This window comes from Eubalaena glacialis, chromosome 7 (assembly GCF_028564815.1).
Source record: "Eubalaena glacialis isolate mEubGla1 chromosome 7, mEubGla1.1.hap2.+ XY, whole genome shotgun sequence".
In the NCBI taxonomy this organism is placed as follows: domain Eukaryota; kingdom Metazoa; phylum Chordata; class Mammalia; order Artiodactyla; family Balaenidae; genus Eubalaena; species Eubalaena glacialis.
Window position 1 is genome coordinate 20,947,811 of NC_083722.1, and position 23,468 is coordinate 20,971,278.

The 23,468-nt window shown below is 38.5% G+C and overlaps 1 protein-coding gene across 1 annotated transcript; it reads right to left on the reverse strand.

Annotated features, from left to right (window-relative positions):
• Positions 1 to 2,562: 2,562 nt before the first annotated feature.
• Positions 2,563 to 21,557, reverse strand: SLC17A3 (solute carrier family 17 member 3). Its single transcript, XM_061194893.1, is given in 15 exon segments — positions 2,563 to 2,635; positions 2,798 to 2,934; positions 3,849 to 3,939; positions 4,237 to 4,384; positions 4,476 to 4,605; positions 4,884 to 4,918; positions 4,921 to 5,044; positions 5,168 to 5,191; positions 5,524 to 5,618; positions 9,210 to 9,296; positions 11,764 to 11,851; positions 11,933 to 12,166; positions 12,370 to 12,581; positions 16,472 to 16,588; positions 21,498 to 21,557. Coding segments are annotated over 13 exon segments (1,488 nt in total). The 5' UTR covers positions 16,557 to 16,588; positions 21,498 to 21,557; the 3' UTR covers positions 2,563 to 2,635; positions 2,798 to 2,799.
• Positions 21,558 to 23,468: the final 1,911 nt, after the last annotated feature.

Consider the following 23,468-nt stretch of genomic DNA (forward strand, 5'->3'; position numbering starts at 1 on the left):
CTGATCTGTCATCTTTCTTAAAGGCCATGTTCATGCATTTCTATAATAGTTGTGTCCTCCCATTGTTCCTCACATGTACAAGCCTGACCCTTTTGGCTCTGCTATGTGTGGGCATTTCTTATTCTGCCCACTCCTTGAATGTTGGCATTCTGTCTTTGGCTTGGTATTTTTTCATTCACAGGCTCCTCCTGAGCACTAAACATTCATGTCTTTAGTACTGAACATCTGTACTTTTGTATCTTTGTCTCCATCCCAGTTCTTTTTACAGGTTTCAGATTTATGGTCTGGCTTTTTTTGGGCTTGCTGTTATGCATTGAACTCTTGTCTCCCAAAAAGATGCTGAAGTCCTAACCCACGGTACCAAATGTCACCTCATTTGGAAATAGGGTCTTTGCAGATGATCAAGTTAAGATGAAGTCATTAAGGTGGGCCTAATCAAATATGACTGGTGTCTTTATAAAACAGGGAAATTCTGACACAGAGACAGATATGTAGAGAGGGAAGATGAGACGAAGACACAGAGAGCAAGCTACCTATAAGCCAAAGAATGCCTGAGGCTACCAGAAGAGAGGCATGGGACAGATTCTCCTTCACAAACCTCAGAAGGAACCAACTCTGCTGACATTTTGATTTTGGACTTCTAGAATTGTGAGACAATAAATTACTATTGCTTAAGCCACACACTGTGGTATTTTGTTATGGCAGCCCAGGAAACTAATACACACACCCACTTGTTTATCCCGGTATTACTGCTAACACAGGTCCAAAGTCAACTCATTATCTTCCCTCTGAAAAGGACTCTTCCTGCATTCTCTGGCTTAGTTATTCAGACCACTCTCTATTCAGTATCTCAGGTTAGAGGCCCAGGACTCCTAACTCCTCTCTTCTCCTGCATCTATCTAACCAAATGCCATGATCTTTCACTTCTACCTCCTAAACGTTATTCATGTCTCTCTTCTTTCCATCACAGCTCTTCCAGCCCTAGTCCAGTCCTCACCGCAGCTGTGTGGACCACTAACTAGTCCTCCTGATTCTGGAATTGGGCCAGAGTGTCCCACCTAGAGAGAAAATCTGCCCATGTCACTATTGCTTGTAGCTCCCTGACATGGCAAACAAGACCTCCATGTTCTGGTCACACCCACCTCCCTAACTTAATCTTTTGCCCTTCCCTAACTGACCATGTAGGCAAGTGATTCCCTTCAGAATACTTCTTCTTTTTTTTTTTTTTTTTCATGCTTTTGTACAAGTTGGGCTCCAATGTGGAAAATTCTACCATAACACTCCTCTTTTAACATTTAGCTCAGGAATTACTTGCAGAAGGAGATCTCCCCTGTGCTCTACAGCTTAGGATTAGAATCCCTCATCTGGTCTCCTGTAATGACCTGCATGTCCCCCTGCTATTGTAGCTAGGACAATGCACTTGCCATGTATTATTATGTCTGTCTTCCACATCTGAATGGACAATAGTGACTGTGTCTAATTTACTCTAGTGTTCCAAGGGCCTAGATTCTAGACTATGCAAAATATCAGTAATTGCTGTTGTTTATTCAAATTTGACCTTCTATATCCTTGCCTTAATTTTTCACTCAGAACTAGCGTCCATCACATCACTTCTATACAAAATAACTTTATGGCTATAATCTCTATTCAACACAGTAGAGATCACCATGGGAAGCAACCTAGAACATAGTTTTGGTTGGTCCCTCTGAACATGCTATGACCTATGACCCAAATTATAATTTAAAGAAATACTGAACTATTTCATGTTTTGAGCTTTATATATGACTTAACTACTGAAATTAGTTGGATCCTAGAAAGAGAAACATAACAGACTCACACTGGGTAATTTGAGGACAGTGTTAAATGAGACAATTTACACAGGATTGGGAAGGTGGGAAGGAAACCACAAGATAATTCTCGAGAATCCCAGAACTTGCAACATAAAGGCCAAAAAAGGTTTGATGGGACACGGGAAGAGAGAAATTACCAGACTATGTGGAGAGGGCTGTCTGCTAGGAGCTGTGAACTATACAGGAAGGATCAGCCACCTGCAGTCCCCACGAGGAGGAACTTCAGAGATAAATACTCCCTATCCGCACTCTCCTGCCTCCACTGAAAATCCAGCAGAAGGCAGTGGACAAGGAAGTGTGGGATGCAAACCACTCAGGTCAGCCTCCTGGGGCCCGAGCAGGATGCAGGAGAGTGGAGCACACAAAGGGAGGAACACATGGACAATATCCAGCCCAACAAATATATAAATTAATATTCATTTTCACAAATAGGAGGAATCATTGCCCTAGGGAGGTTACTGCCCTCGATTAAGAGTTTCAAAACATAGTTTCCTGTTTAGAGGTTCAAAAACTGTGAATCTAGCCTGCTGGCTCCCATACAGCAGCTCCTCTGAATCCATTGTTAATTCTATGAAGATGACAACTTTGTTCTTGGCTATCATTTTATTTGAATTTTCATTCATCTTATATTTTTCTCAAAACGAAATCTGAGTAAAATAAAGAACTGATCTCAGATTTGAAAAGAGCTACAGCAAAGAAAATTTTTTCTGTTGGTATTTTCATCACTGAAGGCTTCTCGTTTATGAAATAAGGTGCCTAATGACTTTCCATACAAGGTGGGGTAACTAAGAAGGAAAAATGGCATAGAATTAAAAATTTAATACTCCAACATAAAATAAAAATTAAAAAAATTGTAAATCAACTATTCTCCAATATAAAATAAAAATTAAAAATATTTAAATAGTGCTTCTCTGGTTATAACCATAGATGAAATCATTTTTCTTTACCTTCATAAACGAGTGAGTTTCCTTTCTTTAGCCCAGTCTTGGACATCTGCTTTTCCAAATATAAGGTAGAGGATCAGTCCTAATGTGTTAATGGCAAATGACAAGGAGAAGACATTCCTCCACCCAAATTCAGGGTCCTGAGGAGACAAAACTTCAAGTAAATATTACCCCTTTCATCCCTTTTTCTATGAAACTCATAAATAGTTTAGAAGACAGTGTTCACCAGTGGGTTTTCGTGTAGAAATTCATTTCCTGAACACAACTTAATAGTTTGGTGGAAAGAATTTCAAAATGGATTCAGAATGTTCTTCATAAAATGGACTTAAGGACCATTACAATTAACCTCCAGAATTGTATTTGTCCCTATTTATCAAAGTGCCATACATTTTCTCTTTTGTGCGAATCATGACTATATATATGCTAATAATATTTCTTCTTGCGGTGCAAGAAGAATCTTGCAGGAAGAAGACTGTGGACTTTGGAGCTAGACAGGTCTAAGTTAGGAGAATTCCGATTCTACATCCTCTTAGTGGAAAGACATATTCTATCAGATTTTAATCATCAGGAAATGAGGATAATAATGTTTCATTTTCATAATTGGTGGGAGAATCAATAATTAAATGAGATTACTGCATATGAAATACCTGTAATAATACCTGCATGTATCAGGCACTTAAACATATTTGATTTTATTATCTCTTTGCTTTTGCATGGTTATGCAAATGAAAATTTCAAAGTGTTGCAGAAGACATGGCAAGTTGCATATATGCATGTATTCATCATCTTCTCACAGGACATCTATGTGGCTGTGTGATTTCAAAGACTGGATATTACCAGTGGATCGCTAGTGAGTGCTTTGGTTTCAGAATAAGTAAAGATTGAGGTCATGAAGGAAATTCTTTTATATTTTTCTTTGCCAAGTTGATCTTCATGACAAAGTTACCCACAATTTAATTTTATTATCCAAAATGTGAAGACATTTTTTTATGCTATTACCTTTATGAATGGATTCAGCAGAGTGTTTTAAGAATCCTTGACAAGAAAACTTTACCTGACTGAGAAGAAATCCACTGACAGTGGGTGCCAGGATAGCAGATATCTGTGCAAACCCCCTCGAGGCTCCCATGAGAAAGCTGGAATGCCTGTGGGTGAGAGGAATGTTCCACGCTAAATCCACAGACACTTCAGCCCTGCTTAGCATATGAATCCATCATATAGTAATTATGTCAAAAAGGACTCTCTCTGTGTATATTCAATGAAAGGTACTGAGACAAATCAACAACACCCTCCTCCCACCCACATACTTGAAAAAATGACCACAGGCTATCAGTGGTCCTTGCCCATGATTTATAATTTCACAAAGTTTGGGGCTCCCAGAAGGCTGCGGGCTAAATATTTTTCAGAAAATATGAAAATGAGAGTGGAAATTATAGTCCTACCTTGGAGCAATATCTAAGGCATTGATATAGATCCCAGGCTGACTAAACAGGCTTAGTCCACAGGAGATCGTCAGAAGGCTCACTGCTGTGATATAGCTAGAGGCAACGTATGGCAGAACCACAAGGGATGCTGAAGAGGGGAGACTTCCTATGGAACCAGGAACAGACGAATTAACCAAGATACATATTTGGCTGTTGTATGCCTTATGAATTATCAGAGCTTTTGGTCCTGTTCTTACCTAGAACTGAGGCAATTTTCCTCACTGTAACAAGCCTAAAATTCTTGGTCAGAAGGAAATCTGCCAGGTAACCTCCCAGGATGCCAATGACCCAGGCAAAAATAAAAGGAAGGGCAGACAGGAAGCCACTCTGAGGGGAAAAACTTGAGTAAACCATCATAATAAAGGCTGTGAGATCACACCTTGTATTGATAAAGAACTAATAATCATACCGACAACTCTGAAATCATACTTTCCTAAGAAAATCAGTAGCCTCTTCCATCATACCCTCAGAAAAGCTACTCACATGACTGTTACATTATCTCTTGGTAATAAAAGATAAATTTTTCTAGATGGGATGATTTGTGAAGGCAGAGTAATTCGAGAGTCATGCAAACAGGAGAAACGGGTGGAGGGAAATATACTCACATCTCAGATATCAACATTGAACACAGAGCTGATTAAGTTGGTGTGTATACAACCATTACGTTAATTAACCATTGATGGCTGAAACAGCAAAAACACAGGGACCAGAGGGGTAGAGATCTCACCATAGCTTTGATGGGAAGAGGCTGCTTAGAAGAGCTGACCTGAAAACAAATTTATTGATTAGAATAATAAGATCTGAGACATGCTCACACGTTCTTAGTCACCCTGATAAATCCAGATGCTGATACAAGATCTCTGGAGAAGGTCAGAGTTTTTATGTGTACCTGTTGGGCCAAGGAGGATATGATGTATTCTTTTTTTTTTTTTAAAGACAGTTGCTTTTTAAAAATTTATTTATTTATTTATTATTTATGGCTGTGTTGGGTCTCCGTCTCTGTGCGAGGGCTTTCTCTAGCTGTGGCAAGTGGGGGCCACTCTTCATCACGGTGCGCGGGCCTCTCATTATCGCGGCCTCTCTTGTTGCGGAGCACAGGCTCCAGACGCGCAGGCTCAGTAATTGTGGCTCACGGGCCTAGTTGCTCCGCAGCATGTGGGATCCTCCCAGACCAGGGCTCGAACCCGTGTCCCCTGCATTAACAGGCAGATTCTCAACCACTGCGCCACCAGGGAAGCCCATGATGTATTCTTTCTCTGTGATGTTCATCCATGGGTGAGTGACGGGGTCATCGTAAATCAAAACAAACCAGAGAAGGCAGGAGACACAGCCAACACCTTCTGCAAGCAGAGGTAAAATTGGTAAACTTCTGTGTGAATTTCTTTTACATTGGGATATTTTCTGATATGGTTCCTGGAAAAAGCTCTTGCTCTTAATATCTTCTTCCCATTTCTCAAAATATTCACATGAATATCACAGCTTTCTAGAACCTATTCCTTTATATTTCTTGATTATTTGTGTGCACAAAAATCACAGACCCTAGGAATGGCACTAAACTTGATATCTCAACCTTTTTAATACTAATAAAGGAAAACTATTTCTCTACTCACAACCCTTCTGACACCAAATGTGTGGGGTTTTCACACTAAGAAATTCTCTAATTCTCTAGAGACACCAACCTGGCATCCTACAGTTTAGCTCAGTTCTGACACTATCTGGCATTAGCACAGACCCTACAGAGTAAGAGCTCAGTCACACAGGCTGCCCCCTACTTCAGATACTAATTGCAAGTAGTGAGTCCTCAAATTACCCACACTTCTGTTCAACTTTACTACAAATTCAGAGGTTCCCACAACTCCCTCTTAGTCCGATAATTTGCGGAACAGCTCACAAAAGTCAGGGAAATATTCATTTGTCTTTACTGGTTTATTATAAAAAATATGATAAAGGATACTGATGAACACCCAGATGAAGAGATACATAGGGTGAGGTCTGGAAGGGTCCTGAGTGCAGGAGTTTCTGACCCTGTGGAGTTGGGGATATGCTACTGTCCCAGCACGTGGATGTGTTCACCAACCTGGAGGCTCTTAGAACGCCACAGTTTAGGGATTTTTATGGAGGCTGTATCATGTCGGCATAATTGATTATTAACACAATCTGATGCACCCTCTCCTCCTGGGAGGATGGAGGGTGGGGCTAAAAGTTCCAAGCTTCTAATCACGGCTTGGTCTTTCTGGTGGCCTCTAGCCTGAAGCTATCCAGGAGGCTACCAAGTGTCACCTCATTAGACAAAAGATGTTCCTATAACTCAAGAAATTCCAAGGGATTTAGGAACTCTGCTTAGAGCTCCTATCATCCCCACCACTCACCACGAAATTACAAGAGTTTTAGGAGCTCTGGGTCAGGAACTGGTGGCAGAAACCATACCTATATATTTCTTATTATGTCACAATTAGCCATTCTAATAGGTGTGCAGAGGTAGCTCATTGTTTTTATTTGCATTTCCCTAATGACTAAGGATGTTGAGTTGACCACCTTTTCACATGCTTATTTTCCCTCTCCCTATCCTCTTTAGTGAGGTGTCTTTGCCCATTTTTAAATTGGGTTTTTGTTTTGTTGTTGAGTTTTGAGAATTATTTACACACTCTGGATAAAAGTCCTTATTGTATATGTGTTTTGCAAGTATTTTCTCTCCGTCTCAACTTGTCTCTTTATTATTCTAATAATGTCTTTTGGATGAAATCCAATCTATCAACTTGTTATTTTATGGATCAAGCCTTTAGTGTCATAGCTAAGAAATCTTTGCCTAAATAAAGAACAAAGATTTTCTCATATGTTTTCTTTTAAAAGAATGATAATTTCAGATCTTACAATTACATCCAACATTCATTTTGAGTTTTTGTATAGAGTGCAAGATATGGATCAAAATTCTTTTTTTTTTTTGAGCACCATCTGTTAAAAAGACTCTCCTTTCTCCATTGAATTGCTTTTGCATCTTTGTCAAAAATCAGTTTATCATTTATGTGTAAGTCTATTTATGACTGTATTCTGTTTTGCTGATCTGTTTATCTCTATGCCAATACCACAATGTCTTGATGACTGTAATTTTATAATATACCTTGACATCAGACTGTGTTAGTCTTACAACTTTGTCATTAATTTCCAAAACTGGCTATTCTAGGATCTTTTTATTTTCATGTTAATTTAGTTTTCAGTGCATGTTTCACATCTTTTGTCAGATTTAGCACTGTTACATATTTTTTGATGCTATTGAAAATGGTACTGTTCTGTTTAATTTAAATTTCTGATTCTTTCAACTTTTGTATGTCTAAAAATGTCCTTATTTTGCCTTCGTTTTTGAAAAGTTTTTCTTTGTCTCTAGAATTCTATGTTAACAGATTTTTTTCCCTTTTTTCTTGCAGTATTTGAAAGATGTTGTTCCACTGCCTTCTTGCTTTTATTGCTTCTGAGGGAAAGCTGCAGTCATCATATCTTTGTTCTTCTCTCTCTATTTTAAACTTTGGCTGCTTTTAAGATTTCATCTTTATCACTGGTTTTGAGCCATTTTATTATGGTATAACTTGGTACAGATTTCTTCATATTTCCTGTGCTTGAGATTCATTGACTTTTTTGGATCTGTGAGTTTATAGTTTCCAACAAACTTGGAAAACTTTCAACCATCATTTCTTCAAAGATTTCTTTCTGTTCCCCCATCCCACTCCTCTCCTTTGGGCACTACACACCTTACTTATGTTCTCATTTTATTATTACTTTTTTCTCTGTGTAGGTCATTCTGGATGGTTTCTATTGCTAATTTTAAGTTCATTAATCTTTTCTTCTGTTGTATCATCTGTCATTAATTCAATCCTTATATTGTCATTTTTATCTCTAGAAGTTTGATTTAGGGTCTTTAAAAATATATTTTGCATGTCTCTACTTAAATTTTGAACAAATAAAGTTATGTTATAGTTATAGTAACTATTCTTGTGTGCTAATTCTAACATTTGCGTCAGTTCTGGGTTGGTTTTGATTGATTGATTATTCTCCTTATTATGGATTGTGTTTTCCTGCCTTTGTCCATACCTGGTAACTTATGCTTTGAGCCAGACGTTACGAATTATATATTGTGGGGTGCTGAATATTTTTGTATTCCTATAAATATTTTTGAGCTTTGTTTTGGGGTACAGTTAAATTACATGGAAACACTGACCCTTTGGGTCTGGTCATCATCATTTGTTAGAGGGATCCACAATAGTGTGTCCTCTAGAGCTAATTATTTCTCACTATTAAGGAAAGACATTTATCAGTATTCTGCCCAATGGCCCAAGAATTATACATTTTTTCATTCTGTCTTGTGGAAACAGGCACTATCCCTGATTCTCTATAAGTACTGGACACTATTCTTTAATTTTTTCCAATGATTTCCAGCACCCCACGCCCCCCCACCGGCCTCAGATGATGTCTCCACACAGGTATTCTAATCAGTGCTCTGCTGAGTATCAAGGGGGACTCTGCAGATAGCCAGGGTTTTCTCTGTGTACAGTTGTCTCCTGTTAGGCACTCTTTCCTGTGAGCTCTACCTGCCTTACTTTCTCAGGGCTCTTACCTCCATCTCCTCAACTCTGATTCTTCTGTCTCTCACAAACCACCGCTCTGCAAGTCTGTCCCCTACTGCCTGCTAGGGCAGCAGATTTTGCCCAATCACTTTGTGTTAATAATGCATCATGGCAGGTTAACAGCATCATAGGCAGGAGGACTTCCAAATCCTTTGATGGTATAAGTTAATTCTTCCCTACTATTATATTAAGACATTTTCTTTTACTAGGGTCTTTCTGTCTCGATTCATTTCCTCCAGAAAAGTACACACAGATAGACACTCAGAAGAATCTCCCTGAATATGAAAACCTAGGAGTGGGGAGACAGCAGCTTACCAAAGATATAGGAGACAAAAGGCCACCCGAGGGCTTGACTGATGATGCCACCCAGGAGGATGGCAATGCAGCTTCCCAGCATCATTCCTGCAAAGAGAGAATAAGCTGTGGGGCTCTGGACTGCCACCTGATAGGTGCCTATAGAATGACAGACGACATGTTACAGAGCAGTATCACCACAAAGAGATAAGCATAGTAGAATATATGAACTTCAAACTTGTGATTGAATTCATATGTTCTCCTGAGGACCCATTTTTCTGGCAGTTCCCTAGTAACATTGCAGATGACAACCATGCTTCCTTTTATGCTATTTTAATTTTTAATTACACAATTCATATAACATATGTTATTGTAAAAGTAAATTACTGCAAAGAACCAAGGTTCCCCTCACATGCCCCCCAATCCATCCCCACTCGAATGTTAACCAACAGCTACAATTTATTATATGATGTATAATTGCATACATTTTCCTCTCTGCACACATACATAATGTATATTATACATACATGCATCTCTTGGTAAATGCATTTATGTAATATGTAGACAGAAAGATAGATTTGTCTATTAATGTGTTAATAACACTGTTTTAATTTCCATGGCTTTACCGAGTATTCTCATATATAGTGAGGCACATTTCCCTTTACAACTTCTTCAAAACTAGACTATTATGTTTTTTTAATTTTCCAGATGAACATTAACATCAACTTGTCAGCTTTTATATATATGTATGTGAGTTATTATTAATTTTAAATAAGCAGGACCATAATGTACCTATTGTCCTGTGACATTTATTTTTTATTTAACAATTGGTCTTGTAAATATTTCCATGTCACTGTAGATTCTACCTAGTTGTTATTTATGAACATAAACTTAATTATCACTTCTGAACTTAAACATAATTTATTTCTGTACAGTAAAATATCAGAAGTAGGCTTGCTAAACCAAAGACTGCATTTTTTGGCAGAACTGCTGAAGTATCCTGCTAAAAGTCCATACTAAATTAAACTGCCAACAAAGATTGTTTTCCTCATCTCTTGACAACATTGGACATCCTCAAAGCTCCTAAATAGTTTTCCAAATATGAATGCAAAACAGTATATCGTTTTTTCTTTTTATAGTGAAGTTGAACATTTTTTTCATTTTTATTTCTTTTGTGAACTGTTCATAATCTTTTTTTTGTTTCTTTCACTTGTTTAACTTTGTCTTAATTTATAGAATCTTTATGTGTTGTGAATAATAACCCTCTGTCTGTCATGCTGGCTGCAATTCTATTCTCCCGATTTAAACTTTGTTTATGGTGTCTTTTGTAATCTAGCAGTTGTGAGTTTTCATGGGGTCAGATCTGTAAGTTTCCTCTGTAATGACTTCTAGATTTACTCCTTTGCTTAAAAGGGCTTTCCTGATCTCACAGTTTTAAAAAAAAAAATCAGACCAGGGTTTGGACCTGTGTCCCCTGTATTGGCAGGTGGATTCTTAACCACTGTGCCACCAGGGAAGTCCCAGCAACAACTGTTTTTTATAGCAGTATGTTCTTTTAAAATGAATATCATCTACACATATTCCCGTGGATCTCTCTGATGTTATTTGTTAATTATTTAAAATCTCCTTTCAATTCCATTATTAATTTCTTTTTCATTTGGGTTAGTTCTTGCAGTTTTTGAGTTTGGTTTCTCTCTTTCATGCTCTTGATTTCCTTCAAATGTTTGAGGATTTGGGAAAGCCAATCCTTATTTATATTTGAGGATATCCCTTAGTCAGCTGTGATAACCAAAGTGAGTTTCCTTAGTCCAAACTGGAGCCTCCATTCCCCTATCAGTGGATATGAGCTCTGATGACAAAGACTAATCCTCCAGGGTTGTGAAGTGCTCTAGAGAGGCGTAAGGTCAGGCAGGGTGGGTATGTGTGTGCACGTGACTTGTTTTCTGGACTTGAAGAATCCCTGGCTCTCCTACCCTTCTTTTCTTACCCAGCACCCATACTTTGGCAATTTCCAGTTTGTTAGCCCTACTCTTTCCATTTTTCATTTTGACTCAATGTAACTGAAGCTTTCTTCCTCCAGAATATTCATTCCAGGTACACTGTCCAGGCAGATCATTATCAGAAAGCAGTTCTCAGGACAACTGAGAGCAATTCCAAAGACGATTACGTTGGATTCATGCCTCACACTGAACACTAGTATAAACTCCAATACGTCAAAAATTTAAATATAAAAAATGAAACCATACATATTTGATAAAAGGCATGGTTGGATGCTTTTGTAACATTTCTAACTATGACTCAAACCCAGAAACCGTAAAAGAAAAGAATGATCGATTTGACCACATAAAAATGTATTTTTAAAAAATGGCAAAAGGCATTATAAGCAAAGTCAAATCACAAATGACAACCTGGGGAAAATAACTAAAAATCATGTCACAAAGGACCCGTCCCCCTAGTTTATAAATACTTGATTGACATTGAGCAGAAGACAAAGAACCTTGCAATAAAAAAAGTCGAAGAACTCAGTGAAAGAATGTTGGATTGTAGTGGACTCATTTCCGTTATATGTTTTTACCTGAGAAAGCAATGCTGCAGAGTCAGCTTCGTTCATGTGGAAGACTCCATCTTTCCAAGAGTGCAAACTGACCCCCATATCCTAACCCCTGAAATAAAAATAGAGTTCTTGATATGTGTTCCCACAGAGAAATTCATATCCAGCGCATATTTATAAAATATCTGGGTACCAGGCTCACACCCTGAAGTATTCGAGTTGCAATGAGGAAACCTAGTCCAAGGTCAGCTGCCAGAGGGGTGAAGAGAACGAGAAATGAGGATCCAAACAGAGCAGCACCAACCACTCGCTTTGTTCCTACTCTTCCAGCCAGGTATCCACTGGGAGCCAGTGTCAGGATCATGCCATAGTTGATAGAACTAAAGATGATGCCCTGGATTTGAGGGCTCCAATCATACACAGAGGCCTTAAAGAAACAGAGAATGCTTTGGTAAGCCATTTACAAGAAGGCTGTTGCATAACTTAAGAAGCCTCTTTAGATCTTCTGCTTGCTTTCAAATCACTATTTCCTCAATTAAAACTTCTTAACATATAAACTCTAGAAAAAATAAATATCCAAACAAACAAATAGCAAAAACAAGAACACAACTTAAATCTTGCATTGCTTACCCCCGCAGGAAGACTTTTTGGGGAATTATTTGGGTCATCAAATGAGTCAACAGGCAGCCCCTCAGTGGAGCTGTTAAACTGGGACTGATGGTTTGTGCTGTTGGCCATGGTTACCATGGTGATGTTCATGATGACCTTTTATGCCATTATTATGAAGTTGCAGAGATGTGTGATGAAGGCTATTCCATAGCGAGTGGAACATAAGCTTGGAGCTGGAAATATTATGACATTATATTAGTGCTTTCTTTATTGAACCATCATTTATTTTTCACAAGTTATAATACAGAAAGGTATCACCTGATGATTTAAATGGCACTTCTATCGGCTTTGGGAAAGAAAGATTACAAAAGCAGAAAATGACTGAGTTGAGTCAAAGGGTGTTTTATACCACAGCTTTATAGACCCTGACTTGCTCTGGGGTGTTCTGTTCTTCCTGCAATTTTGTCTCTCCCATTCCTAGGTTATTGTATTCTATGGTTGATGAAATTACTCATCTTTAAATATATATAGATATGGATATATAGAATATATATATTAAAAGTAAATATATACATATAAATAAAATAGGTATATGTATACATATTTAAATTATATAATTTATATTATATGTACTGTATTATATACATATATAATGTAAATTTTAAACATTGAAGGAGTTGTTCATTGGTGTAGATTTATTATTCTTCTCATATGTCTCAGTCAGTGAGGGCAAACTTTCATTTAAATTTTGAAATTAAACCTCTAGAAATATTTTCTCCATAGAGAAAAATTGACACTGACAAACTATGAAAAAATATAGTGAAAGTGAAAAGATAACAGAAAAAGAAATGAGCACAAAATTAAAATAATCTGTTTTTGTACTTCCAGGAAAGATGGCTATTGCCAGGAAGAAACTATTGCAACAATCCAGAAAAGAAGTGAAAAACCGTGAACTAGGGTGGTAGCAGTAGAGGAACTAAGATGTGATAAGATCCTAGATAGATTGCAGTAGGGGAATAACCGAATCTTGGTTTCAATTTTACAGATGGGTGAGGGAAGGGCATTGGAGAGGTTCTTGTTCTAAACAGCTGGAAGAATGGAGTTGCTGTTCAATGAGGAAGAGAGTTCTGCAGAAAAAGCAGGTTTGGGGGCAGTGGGGGTGATAAAGACCTTATTATTGGACAGTTAAGACAAAGATGCCTTTTAAACACCCAAGAGATGTTGAGAATGTTGTTGCATATAAAACTCTAGAGTTTAGAAGAGAGGTAGAGGCTGAGGCAAAACATTGGGAGTTAATAACCTTCAAGAAGATACTTGAAGCCATGGTATTTAGGAAATGAGAATAAATAGGGAAAATAACCAAGGACTGACTCTAGGGCTCTCCAATGCTTAGAGGTTGGATAAATGGGAAGAAACTGGCAATGGAAACTGAAAAGGAATGGTCAGTGGGGTAGGAAGAAAACCAGGAAAGTGTGGTGTCCTGGAAGCCAAGGGGAAAAGGGCTACAGGGAGGAGGGAGTCAGTAGGTGTGTCAGATGTTTCTGATAGGTTATGTAACATGATGACTGAGAATTAACTCATTTAATCCTCACAATAATCCTATGAAGCAGCTACTACTACTATTCCAATTTTACAGGTGCAGAGACGTCAGCTAATAGTATAGCTCAAGTGTCTATGCTCTTAACCACTGCACTGCATGTGTACGGTGGCTTTTATTTTGTCCCAGATGATTCCATGAGAATACCTTTGCCACAACCCAAGCGCACTCATCTATGGGGTTTGTATGGCTGTATGGTGTAGGAGAGGAGAGCAACACCATGCATCATCTAGAAGTCTTCAAAACTTCAAGAAAAGAGGTGCCTTGAGGTTCACAAAAGAGCCTTTCCCTCAAGACCATACTCTCTTCTCCGTAAGTAGAACACAAATCTTTGCAGTGAATGTAGTGGGGAAGGAAGAATTTGGAAGAAACTGGTAAGTGTACTGTAATTAGAGTGAGGAGCTAAACACTAATATCTTTGTAAAGGTTTTCCTTTCTTTGTTGGGGCTGGGTGATGACTTCCTATGTCAAATCAAATCAACTAATAATTTATCAGTTCTTTGGCCTCTGATCTCCCCAACTTGCTTTGGAATCCTAGAGGCCAAAGGCTACAGAAAGCGAGTATCAGCAAACCAGGAGACTAATGGCTCACAAATGGGTGGGGTGAACACCTGCCTCATGAGATTGCTGAAAGATCCACTAGAGGCTGTATTTAAAAGGCTTAGCCTGGTGCTTGCTGCATATTAAGCGTTCCCTACAGGCTACTACACATGTCCTTAAAAGTTGTTTCCCGTGTCTAGTTAAAATATATGAAAAATAATGTTGGTACAACATCTCATGTTTTAAAATTTAAAAACTCAATATATAATATAATAATACTACCTTTTGTCAAATTGAAGTTGTCATTGATTTAAGATGCATCATTTTTTGCTCGACTAAAAATCAATTGATCAACTAATCAACAAATCAAACTTAATAGATCCAAAACTAAACTCCTAAGTTCCCCTCCCAATCCTGCTCCACCCAAATTCCTTCCCAACTCAGGTGATAGAAATTCCATCATTCCAAACACTTTGCAATTTATCCTTGATTTCTTTCTTTTACAGCCTACATCCAATCTATCTAGAACATACTGCTTTCTTTACATTCAAAATGTATGTAGAATTCAACAACTTCGGCCACTGCTATCTTTTTGTTTAAAGCCTCTTCCATGTGGTTCTAGCTACCAACATCTCTTGCCTAGATTTTTGCAATAGCCTTCAACTTGACTTCCTGCTTCCAGTCTACTCTCATTACAGCATTTGGAGTGCTCTAGTCATACCATAAATTTGATCACGCCATTTTCTGCTCAAAATTCTCTATGTGGCCACACTTTTTTTCAGATTAAAAACTAAGGTCTCTATAGTGGCCAATGGAAATGAAGTATTTATAACCATTGCTTAAAATTTTTATTTTTCTTAGGAAAAAGCCCTGAGGAAGTAATAATTCCAACTGTAGACAAGTGTTATGTTACAGGATATCATGAGAGAGATATATATATAGATAGATATGTTATATATAACATATACAATATGTTATATCTATATAACTATATCTATCAATTAATCTATCTGTATGATAGGTAAGCAAAACCCCCCAAAACTCCACAACTTAAATATCCAACCACAGGGATTTTTCAGGTAAATAATACTTTATCTGTTGGATATATTGGAATAATAATATGTATCCTTTAAGAATAATGATTGGGGGCTTCCCTGGTGGCGCAGTGGTTGAGAATCTGCCTGCCAATGCAGGGGACACGGGTTCGAGCCCTGGTCTGGGGAGATCCCACGTGCCTCGGAGCAACTGGGCCCATGAGCCACAATTACTGAGCCTGCGTGTCTGGAGCCTGTGCTCCGCAACAAGAGAGGCCTTGATAGTGAGAGGCCCGTGCACCGCGATGAAGAGCGGCCCCCGCTTGCCACAACTAGAGAAAGCCCTCGCACAGAAACGAAGACCCAACACAGCCATAAATAAATAAATAAATTAATTAAAAAAAAAAAAGAAAACTCACTTGCTTAGAGCTGGATTCTTTAAAAAAAAAAAAAAAAAAGAATAATGATTGTATTATAAAGCAAATTGAAAAGTATGTGTGGTCCAAAACATACAACATAATATATACAGCACAGAACTATATAAAATATACATGTAAAGGAAGGCAATAAAAACAAATTACAGTGGTTACATTAAGCTTAGTAACATCTTTTTTCATATCTTGATTTTTTGAGGTTTCTGTAAATAATTTTTTGTACTTTACTTAATTAAGCAATACAATTATGCTTACAATATTACATGCAGTAACCAGCAGAATACACAATACTATGTGTAGACGATTTGGTAGCATTTGTCAAGAACGCAAGTGCATATGGACTAAGATTAGGAGGTAATCATCAAAAATAAAATACTTTTTTAGAAATGTACATTAATAGTACCTGATTTTTAAAAACAATTAAACACCTTAAAAGACACGAATTCATTTCTTTGTATTACGATATTGTAAAAATCCACCATAAAATCCTAAAACCACATAGTCGAGGTTGAGTTTACCTTTCCCAGGACTGAGCTTCTCATCCCCTTGTACGTCTTGGGAGTACTTCCCTGCCGTGGGACTCAATTCTGTCATGGTGGCCATTGCGTTCTTCTCTCCTGATGACTGTTTTTCACCTACAGGGTGATATGTTATCCAAGGTGTCAGCCACGAGAAATGAGACTTCTTTGAAACATTTAAAAAGTGGGCAACAGGCAAACAGAAGCTGGGCCATTCCATCTGGATGGGGTATAAGGAGGATCCTTACCTACTCTTGGCTCAATACAACAGGTGTACTGTGCCTAAGGCGTGGAATTGTTTATTATTTAGGACCTGGAGTACTCACTGTTTGCCAATTTAAGAGCGCTGGATTTGGAGCTAGGCATTTCTAAGTTCAAATCCAGGCTTGTGATTTACCTAATGTGCTGAGTGCTACCAGGAACAAATTTGTGTGTTTCAGTTTCCCATCTGCTGTTAATAAGAACAATGACAACAACAGCGCGGCAGCAGCACCTTCATCAAAGATCTGTAAGGATTCAATAGACTGCACGTGCCTGGTGCTCAGCAAGTGGTTGCTATGTGGTTTATTGCCATCATTGTTGGAGCTACTACAGATGTGGGTCACCTCGGAGCTGTGTCCTTCTGGCATCCTCTACTGCACCTGAGAACCTGGCTTCTGGTTCCCCTGATGACTCCTACACTGCTTCCCCATTTGACCCACTGTGAGTGTTGCTAACATGTGTCATCAATAATTGGAGACCAAATTTGCATAATGAGATGATACGATTTTTAATTGGATAAATTTGACATGTAATATTGTGTAAATTTAAGGTGTACATCTCCTGTTACTTTGATACATTTATATATTGTAAAATGGTTGCCGTTGTGATGACATTTATCACATTATATACTTAGTACAATATTATTGCCTATGTTCAATAAACTGTACATTAAATCTCTATGGCTATTTTAGTACTTGGTACAAATTTGTACCCTTAAATACCATCAATGTTACTCCCTACCCTCCATCCCCTGGTAACCACTGTTTTACTCTCTGTGGTTTATTTACATGTTTGATTTTAAAGATTCCACGTATAAGTGATATCATACTGTATTTGTCTGTCTCTGTCTGGCTTATCTGATTCAGCATAATGGGCTCAGTATCCATCCATGCTGTTGCAAAAGGCAGGATGTCCTTTTTCCTCATAGCTGAATAATATGCCATTGTGTTTATATACCACAAAATGATACAATTCTAATCCTGATCATTTCTGACCACAAGTTGATGATATGTCTACAGAGTTACAGAAAAAACTAACACAGAGATCTTGACCTTTCTGCTTATAAGAGAAGTAAAACATCTTTCCTCCATACAATATTAAGATCTTTAATACCCAAGGGGATTTTTGTATGGTACTGTGTGTGGAATTACAATATTTGTGCTATGTTTAGTGCTCAATTTATTAAATGTTAAACCTCTTAAAGGAAAAGTTTCAAAACATGTAACTATTTATGCCACTAATAAATCAAAGTTGTTGGTTCAATAAGTAATATCCTCTTAAACATTTAAACACTGGCACTTAACTAGACCTGGTCTAAAACCAGTGTTGCAAACTAAGGCATGGCTTCTTAGCATTTATAAAAATTAAAAGTTTCATTAGTGCAGTAAAAGTTTCATTACTGCACGTGCCATAGGTTGCCCCATTAGGATATAAGGTTAGACCCTCTCTGGTGGCACATGGCCAGCAATGTTGCGTCTCTTTCTCACTTTGTGAGAGTGTGGGGTTACCAGGGTTGATTGGTCTTTCCTGTTCCTGATCCCACTTTCCCTCAACTGCTTGCCCTACTTCCAGGACCCAAATCCAACCATTCTTTGTATAAATGAACTTTGTAAGAAGACATATGTACTTTAAAAAATGGGGCACACTTCTGTCTATTCCCCTCTACATATTGAAATTTTACTTTTAAAATATCCCTAATAATGCTATCCTTCTTTGTGTTATAACTATTATATGAGCATTTCTTACATTAATACCTTCATTTTAGAGAGTTATTATGGAATCATGGTTTTAAAACGATTCCATTTCAATGTAATTCTAGTTTCTTTTCATGTTATAATTATCCTACTTGGGTGCAGGTCAAGTTCAGAGTGTGGCTTTTGGATGTCTCCTCTCTATTTTTATTCATTGTTTTTCTTAAACAGCTTCATTGAGGTATAACTGACAATGAACTATGCTTATTTAAAGTGTACAATTCCATAAGTTTTGAAGGATGTATACCCATGAGACAATCAATGCAATCAAAATAGTAACTTATACATTACCCCCTGTAAGTTTCATCCTGTCCTTTTGTAATCCTTCTTGGCAGCATTTCCCAGCTCCTGCCCATTCATCCTGCTCTTCTACCCCTGGAAACAAAAGATCTGCTTTCTGTGCTATAGATTAGCTTGCATTTTCTAGCAATTTGATAGAAATGGAATCATATAGTATGTCCTCACTTTTTTCCTGGCTTATTTCACTCAGCATAATTATTTTGAAATTCATCTATGTTGTGTACATTAATACTTCATTCCTTTTTATTGCTGAGTAATATTTCATTGCACGGTTATACCACAATTTGTTTATCCATTCATCTTTTGATGAAAATTGCATTGCTTGCCGTTCATGGCCATTACAAATAAAGATGCTATGAACATTCATGTACAGGTCTTTGTTTAGACATGTGCTTTCATTTCTCTTAGATAAATACTTACGAGTGGTACCTATGAGTGGATAAATACCATATGGTAAGTATATGTTTAACTTTTTGAGAAAATGATGAATTGTTTTCCAAAGTGGTTGTACCATTTTACACTCTCACTAACAGTGTATGAGAGAGTTCCAGATCCTCTACATACTCAGCAATTTGATGTGGTCAGTCTTTTTAGTTTTAGACATTCTAAAGGATGCGTAGTAATATCTCATCATGGTTTTAATTTGCATTTCTCTAATGAGGTTGAGCATCTTTCCATGTGTTTATTTGCTATCAATATACCTTTGGAGAGGTGTCTCTTCAAATCTCGGCACTGGACATTCTAATTCCCTGGTGTGGCCAGAACATTTCAAAAACAGGCCTTTTAAACGTGAAACTAACACAACATTGTAAATCAAGTATACTTCAATTGAAAAAAATAGGCCTTTTGTACCTAGGGAAATTGCCCTGATTTTAATTGCAAAGATTGCTTGGGAGATACTTTACTAAAGACAAAGATGTGGCCACCTGCATTGTCTTGCACAACCTGGCAATGCTGAACGGGAATATGTTGTTTTTATTAACACCTTTTCCCCATGAGTGGTATTTATTCTCACTTCCATGTTCTGCTATGATGTCAGTCAATGTAACTCTGTGGCTGTGAGACTTTACCATCCCCCTGCTGTGGGACTGTTTGGACTGGAACATTCTGAATGTCAGATTACTTCCAGTTTTCTATTATCTCTATTCTAGACAACCAGGCATGCCTTGTCTCGGAAACCTGAGTGCCCAGTCCCAGGAGATGTGACCGTATATTCAATACACAGAGATCATCCTCCCAGGAGATTTTACAAGCATTCACTCACACAGCTAAACAGGTGGTTGAGTATAGGCAACGAACAGGGATCCACATAAGGGAAAGTTCTGAGAGCAAGTGGCTGCCAAGGGAACATCTGAATTCCAGGGAAGGTTGGTGACCTCAAGAAAGTTTTCTGGCTGGATGCCCCGGCAGTAAGGTTGCAAGGGTAATACAATTCCACTCCCGCTAGCCTCCAAGGCATAGGACTATACAGAAGAAACTACATATATATATTTACATATTATATATGTTTTGTATATGTGTGTGTATACACACACACACGCACACATATTTTTTAACAGCTACCTTATTTTCCATTACTGGTCCAGAAAACGCTGCTGGTTGCCTGAGTCAGAGACTGTATATGGCATCCTGAGATGTTTCTGGTTCGAGGCAGTGTTCACAAGGAATTATAATGAGGTTTACCTTCCTGCAGAGACCACTGGGTTTAAAGGCTGGGGGTGTGCAACCAATAGTACCCTCCCTATACATCTGTGAGGGCACAAGTGTCATCAAAAAGTTGTAACTTCTATGTCTTTGCCTTGAGGACTCTCCCTGATCACCTCCTTCCAACTGTCCTCAGCCCACCTACCATTTTCTGGTGGCCCTGGTGACTGTTCCATTGCCTCATCCCGACATTTCTTCTTCTATCCCCAGCCATTTTAGTTTGGTTAAATTTCACACCATCTCACTGGTTCCGACTCAGCATTCTTCTAGATGCTGTCTTAGACTAGAGTCACCCCCAGCCCTGTCTTGTGTCAAAGCCCTGGACCCTAATTGATCTGGGTGGGAAACTAAGGCAATGAACTTGATTACAAAAGGATGGAGTCCCTCAGGACACTGGCAACAGTCCTGTTGCTGCTGTGAATCTGCCCAGGAGAAAAGCCCTGCACAACCTTCGCGGGGGCAATGAATCTTCACGTAAGAGATGGCGCTGTGATTGCCAAGGCTTTCTTATCTGAAGTGTTCCTTCACAGCCACTCTGCAGCTCTTCTCCCACCAGCTGTTGCTACAACAGAAACTATGATAGCTGCTGTTATTAACTACTAACCCAGGCAGTTTACATTAACCCCAGATGGAGCTATTACTGGCCCTTTTCAGCCAGATCATCCCGTTGGCAAATGAAAGAGTTGATGTTTGCTCACAAGCCCCAAAATTAAACTCCCAAAACTCAGCCTTTAAACATTTCACTAGAGCGCCTGTTTCTTGGAAAAGTCTTCCACAGTTGGCATTTTCTCAAAGCTTATGGCTGATCGGGCACAAAACTTCAGCTTCCTGCTTCTACCTCTCTTCTCTCTGCCTTGTTACGGAGATAAGGCTTTTACATCTTCATTCACTTTTTTTAAAAACTCAGTATGAGAAAACCTGCGACTTGGGGGGTATACAAAAATTGCCGATTGTTACACAGAAAGGACCCTTCGAGAGCTTTCGTAGCAACACCAAGATACGTGACTTACTTGGTGTCTGAGGAAGGACTTCAACTTAGAACCTGCTCTCCCTTCATGCTCTCTCCCTCCACAGCTTTGCCAGCAGGAAGCTGAAGATGCTTGGCCACCTGGGGCTTGACTCGGTAATCATTAATGAGATTCATCAAACTAGAAGTTGAATGAGAAGGCTTCTTGCCAAGTGGCCTTTGGGGAAATTTTCAGAAAAGTGTGCCTTGAGTACTTGGAATCTGAACCCCCTCTGCAGTTCTGCCTGCTTCTCTGCCAACGTGTGATTCTCGACCTTTCTCCTCAGGTGTATCTCCTCAAAACCTCAGATGCATTCTCTAGTTCAGACATTTGCGTGTGGTTTTTACTTTGCTTTACTGTGTCTTCGATGACTTTAGTTCTCTTTTGAAAAGGTTAAAAAAAGAAAGAGAATATTATAATTAAATGCAGTTTAGTACTTTTTTCCCTTCTTTGTTGTTTTTGTGTTTTTTCTCTTTGAAATTTTAATTTTTTCTTTGAAATACTGAACTAGAACAGATAAAGTTGAACTTCACTCTATTGCTTTCCCTGATCCTTTCTCTTTTACACACACACACACACGAACAATAATATGTCTCACATAAATTTAGTGAGGTTTCTCCACATTTTTCTATTTTTACTATCTATAGGTATGTTCACAAACTATATAAAATAATGTTTTGTATCATTTCTAAATTTGTGTACATGCTATCATGCGGTATGGGCCACACTATAACTCACTTTGGAGAATAAGCAACATGCATTTGGAACACCCACATGGGCACAGTGGAAGCCAACCTCTCTCAGTTTACGTTGACTTCTTTTTAACTACATGCCCATGTAGTTGAAAACATCCTCACTGCTTTCCCAGTTCGCATATGGTTCTGCTTGTCTTTGTCTCAGAGATGAAGCAATGCCTTTAGATCCCCTGCTTTACGTAGATAGTTCATTTCCAGCTCCCTGCATGCTCTGTGCTTGCAACCCAGACACCTTTCCCTGTGTGAGCATGAGAGTCAGTCTCCAGCCATGGAGAATTAAACCTGGTTCTGCATTCCTTTGAGCTCTCCTGGCTTAAGCTCCGGCTCATCACTTTGATTTTAAGTTCCTTCTTAGTTCTTAGTTTATGGCCCCTGAGGAGATCTCCTTTTGATTTTGAGTTTGACTCTTTATACCTATTTGGACTATATCATGGGAGAGTAAATCACCTCCCAGCATTCTGGTGGAGGAGTGGGATCCTGGCAAAGTCTATTACTGAGATCAAGGATTCTGAAGGAGGTGCCTGGGTCTTGGGGAGTCCAAGCTACTATTTTTCTTTTCTTTTTTGGCTGCGTTGGGTCTTCATTGCTGTGTGTGGGCTTTCTCTAGTTGTGGCGAGCGGGGGCTACTCTTCATTGTGGTGCTTGGGTCTCTCATTGTGGTGGCTTCTCTTGTTGCAGAGCATGGGCTCTAGGCATGCGGGCTTCAGTAGTTGTGGCACACGGGCTCAGTAGTTGTGGCCCGCAGGCTTAGTTGCTCTGTGGCATGTGGGTTCTTCTTAGACCAGGGATCAAGCCCGTGTCCCCTGCATTGGCAGGCGGGTTCTTAACTACTGTGCCGGCAGGGAAGTCCTCCAAGCTACTATTTTTCAAGCATTTATTATATGTCCTCCTCACAATTCTTTCAGGTAAGTTTTATTATATTCATTATGAGATAAGAGAAAAGAAAAACAGATTTGTTCCATCTGCACGTTGGGAATTTAAGCATGGATAATCTAAGTCCATTATATAGAAGAAAGGGATGAAAATTTCACCTTCCTGTGTAAAAGATTTTTCCCTGAGTCATTTTTTGAAGGACTCTGAACCCTGCGATAAATAATCAACAACTTTAGAATTCAAATACATCTAACCCTGAATTATTATCCAAGTCAGAAAATGTGACTTGGTTTTGCAATTTAATTTTTAACTTCATCTTAAAATGCTCAACTTGGAGCATTCTTGC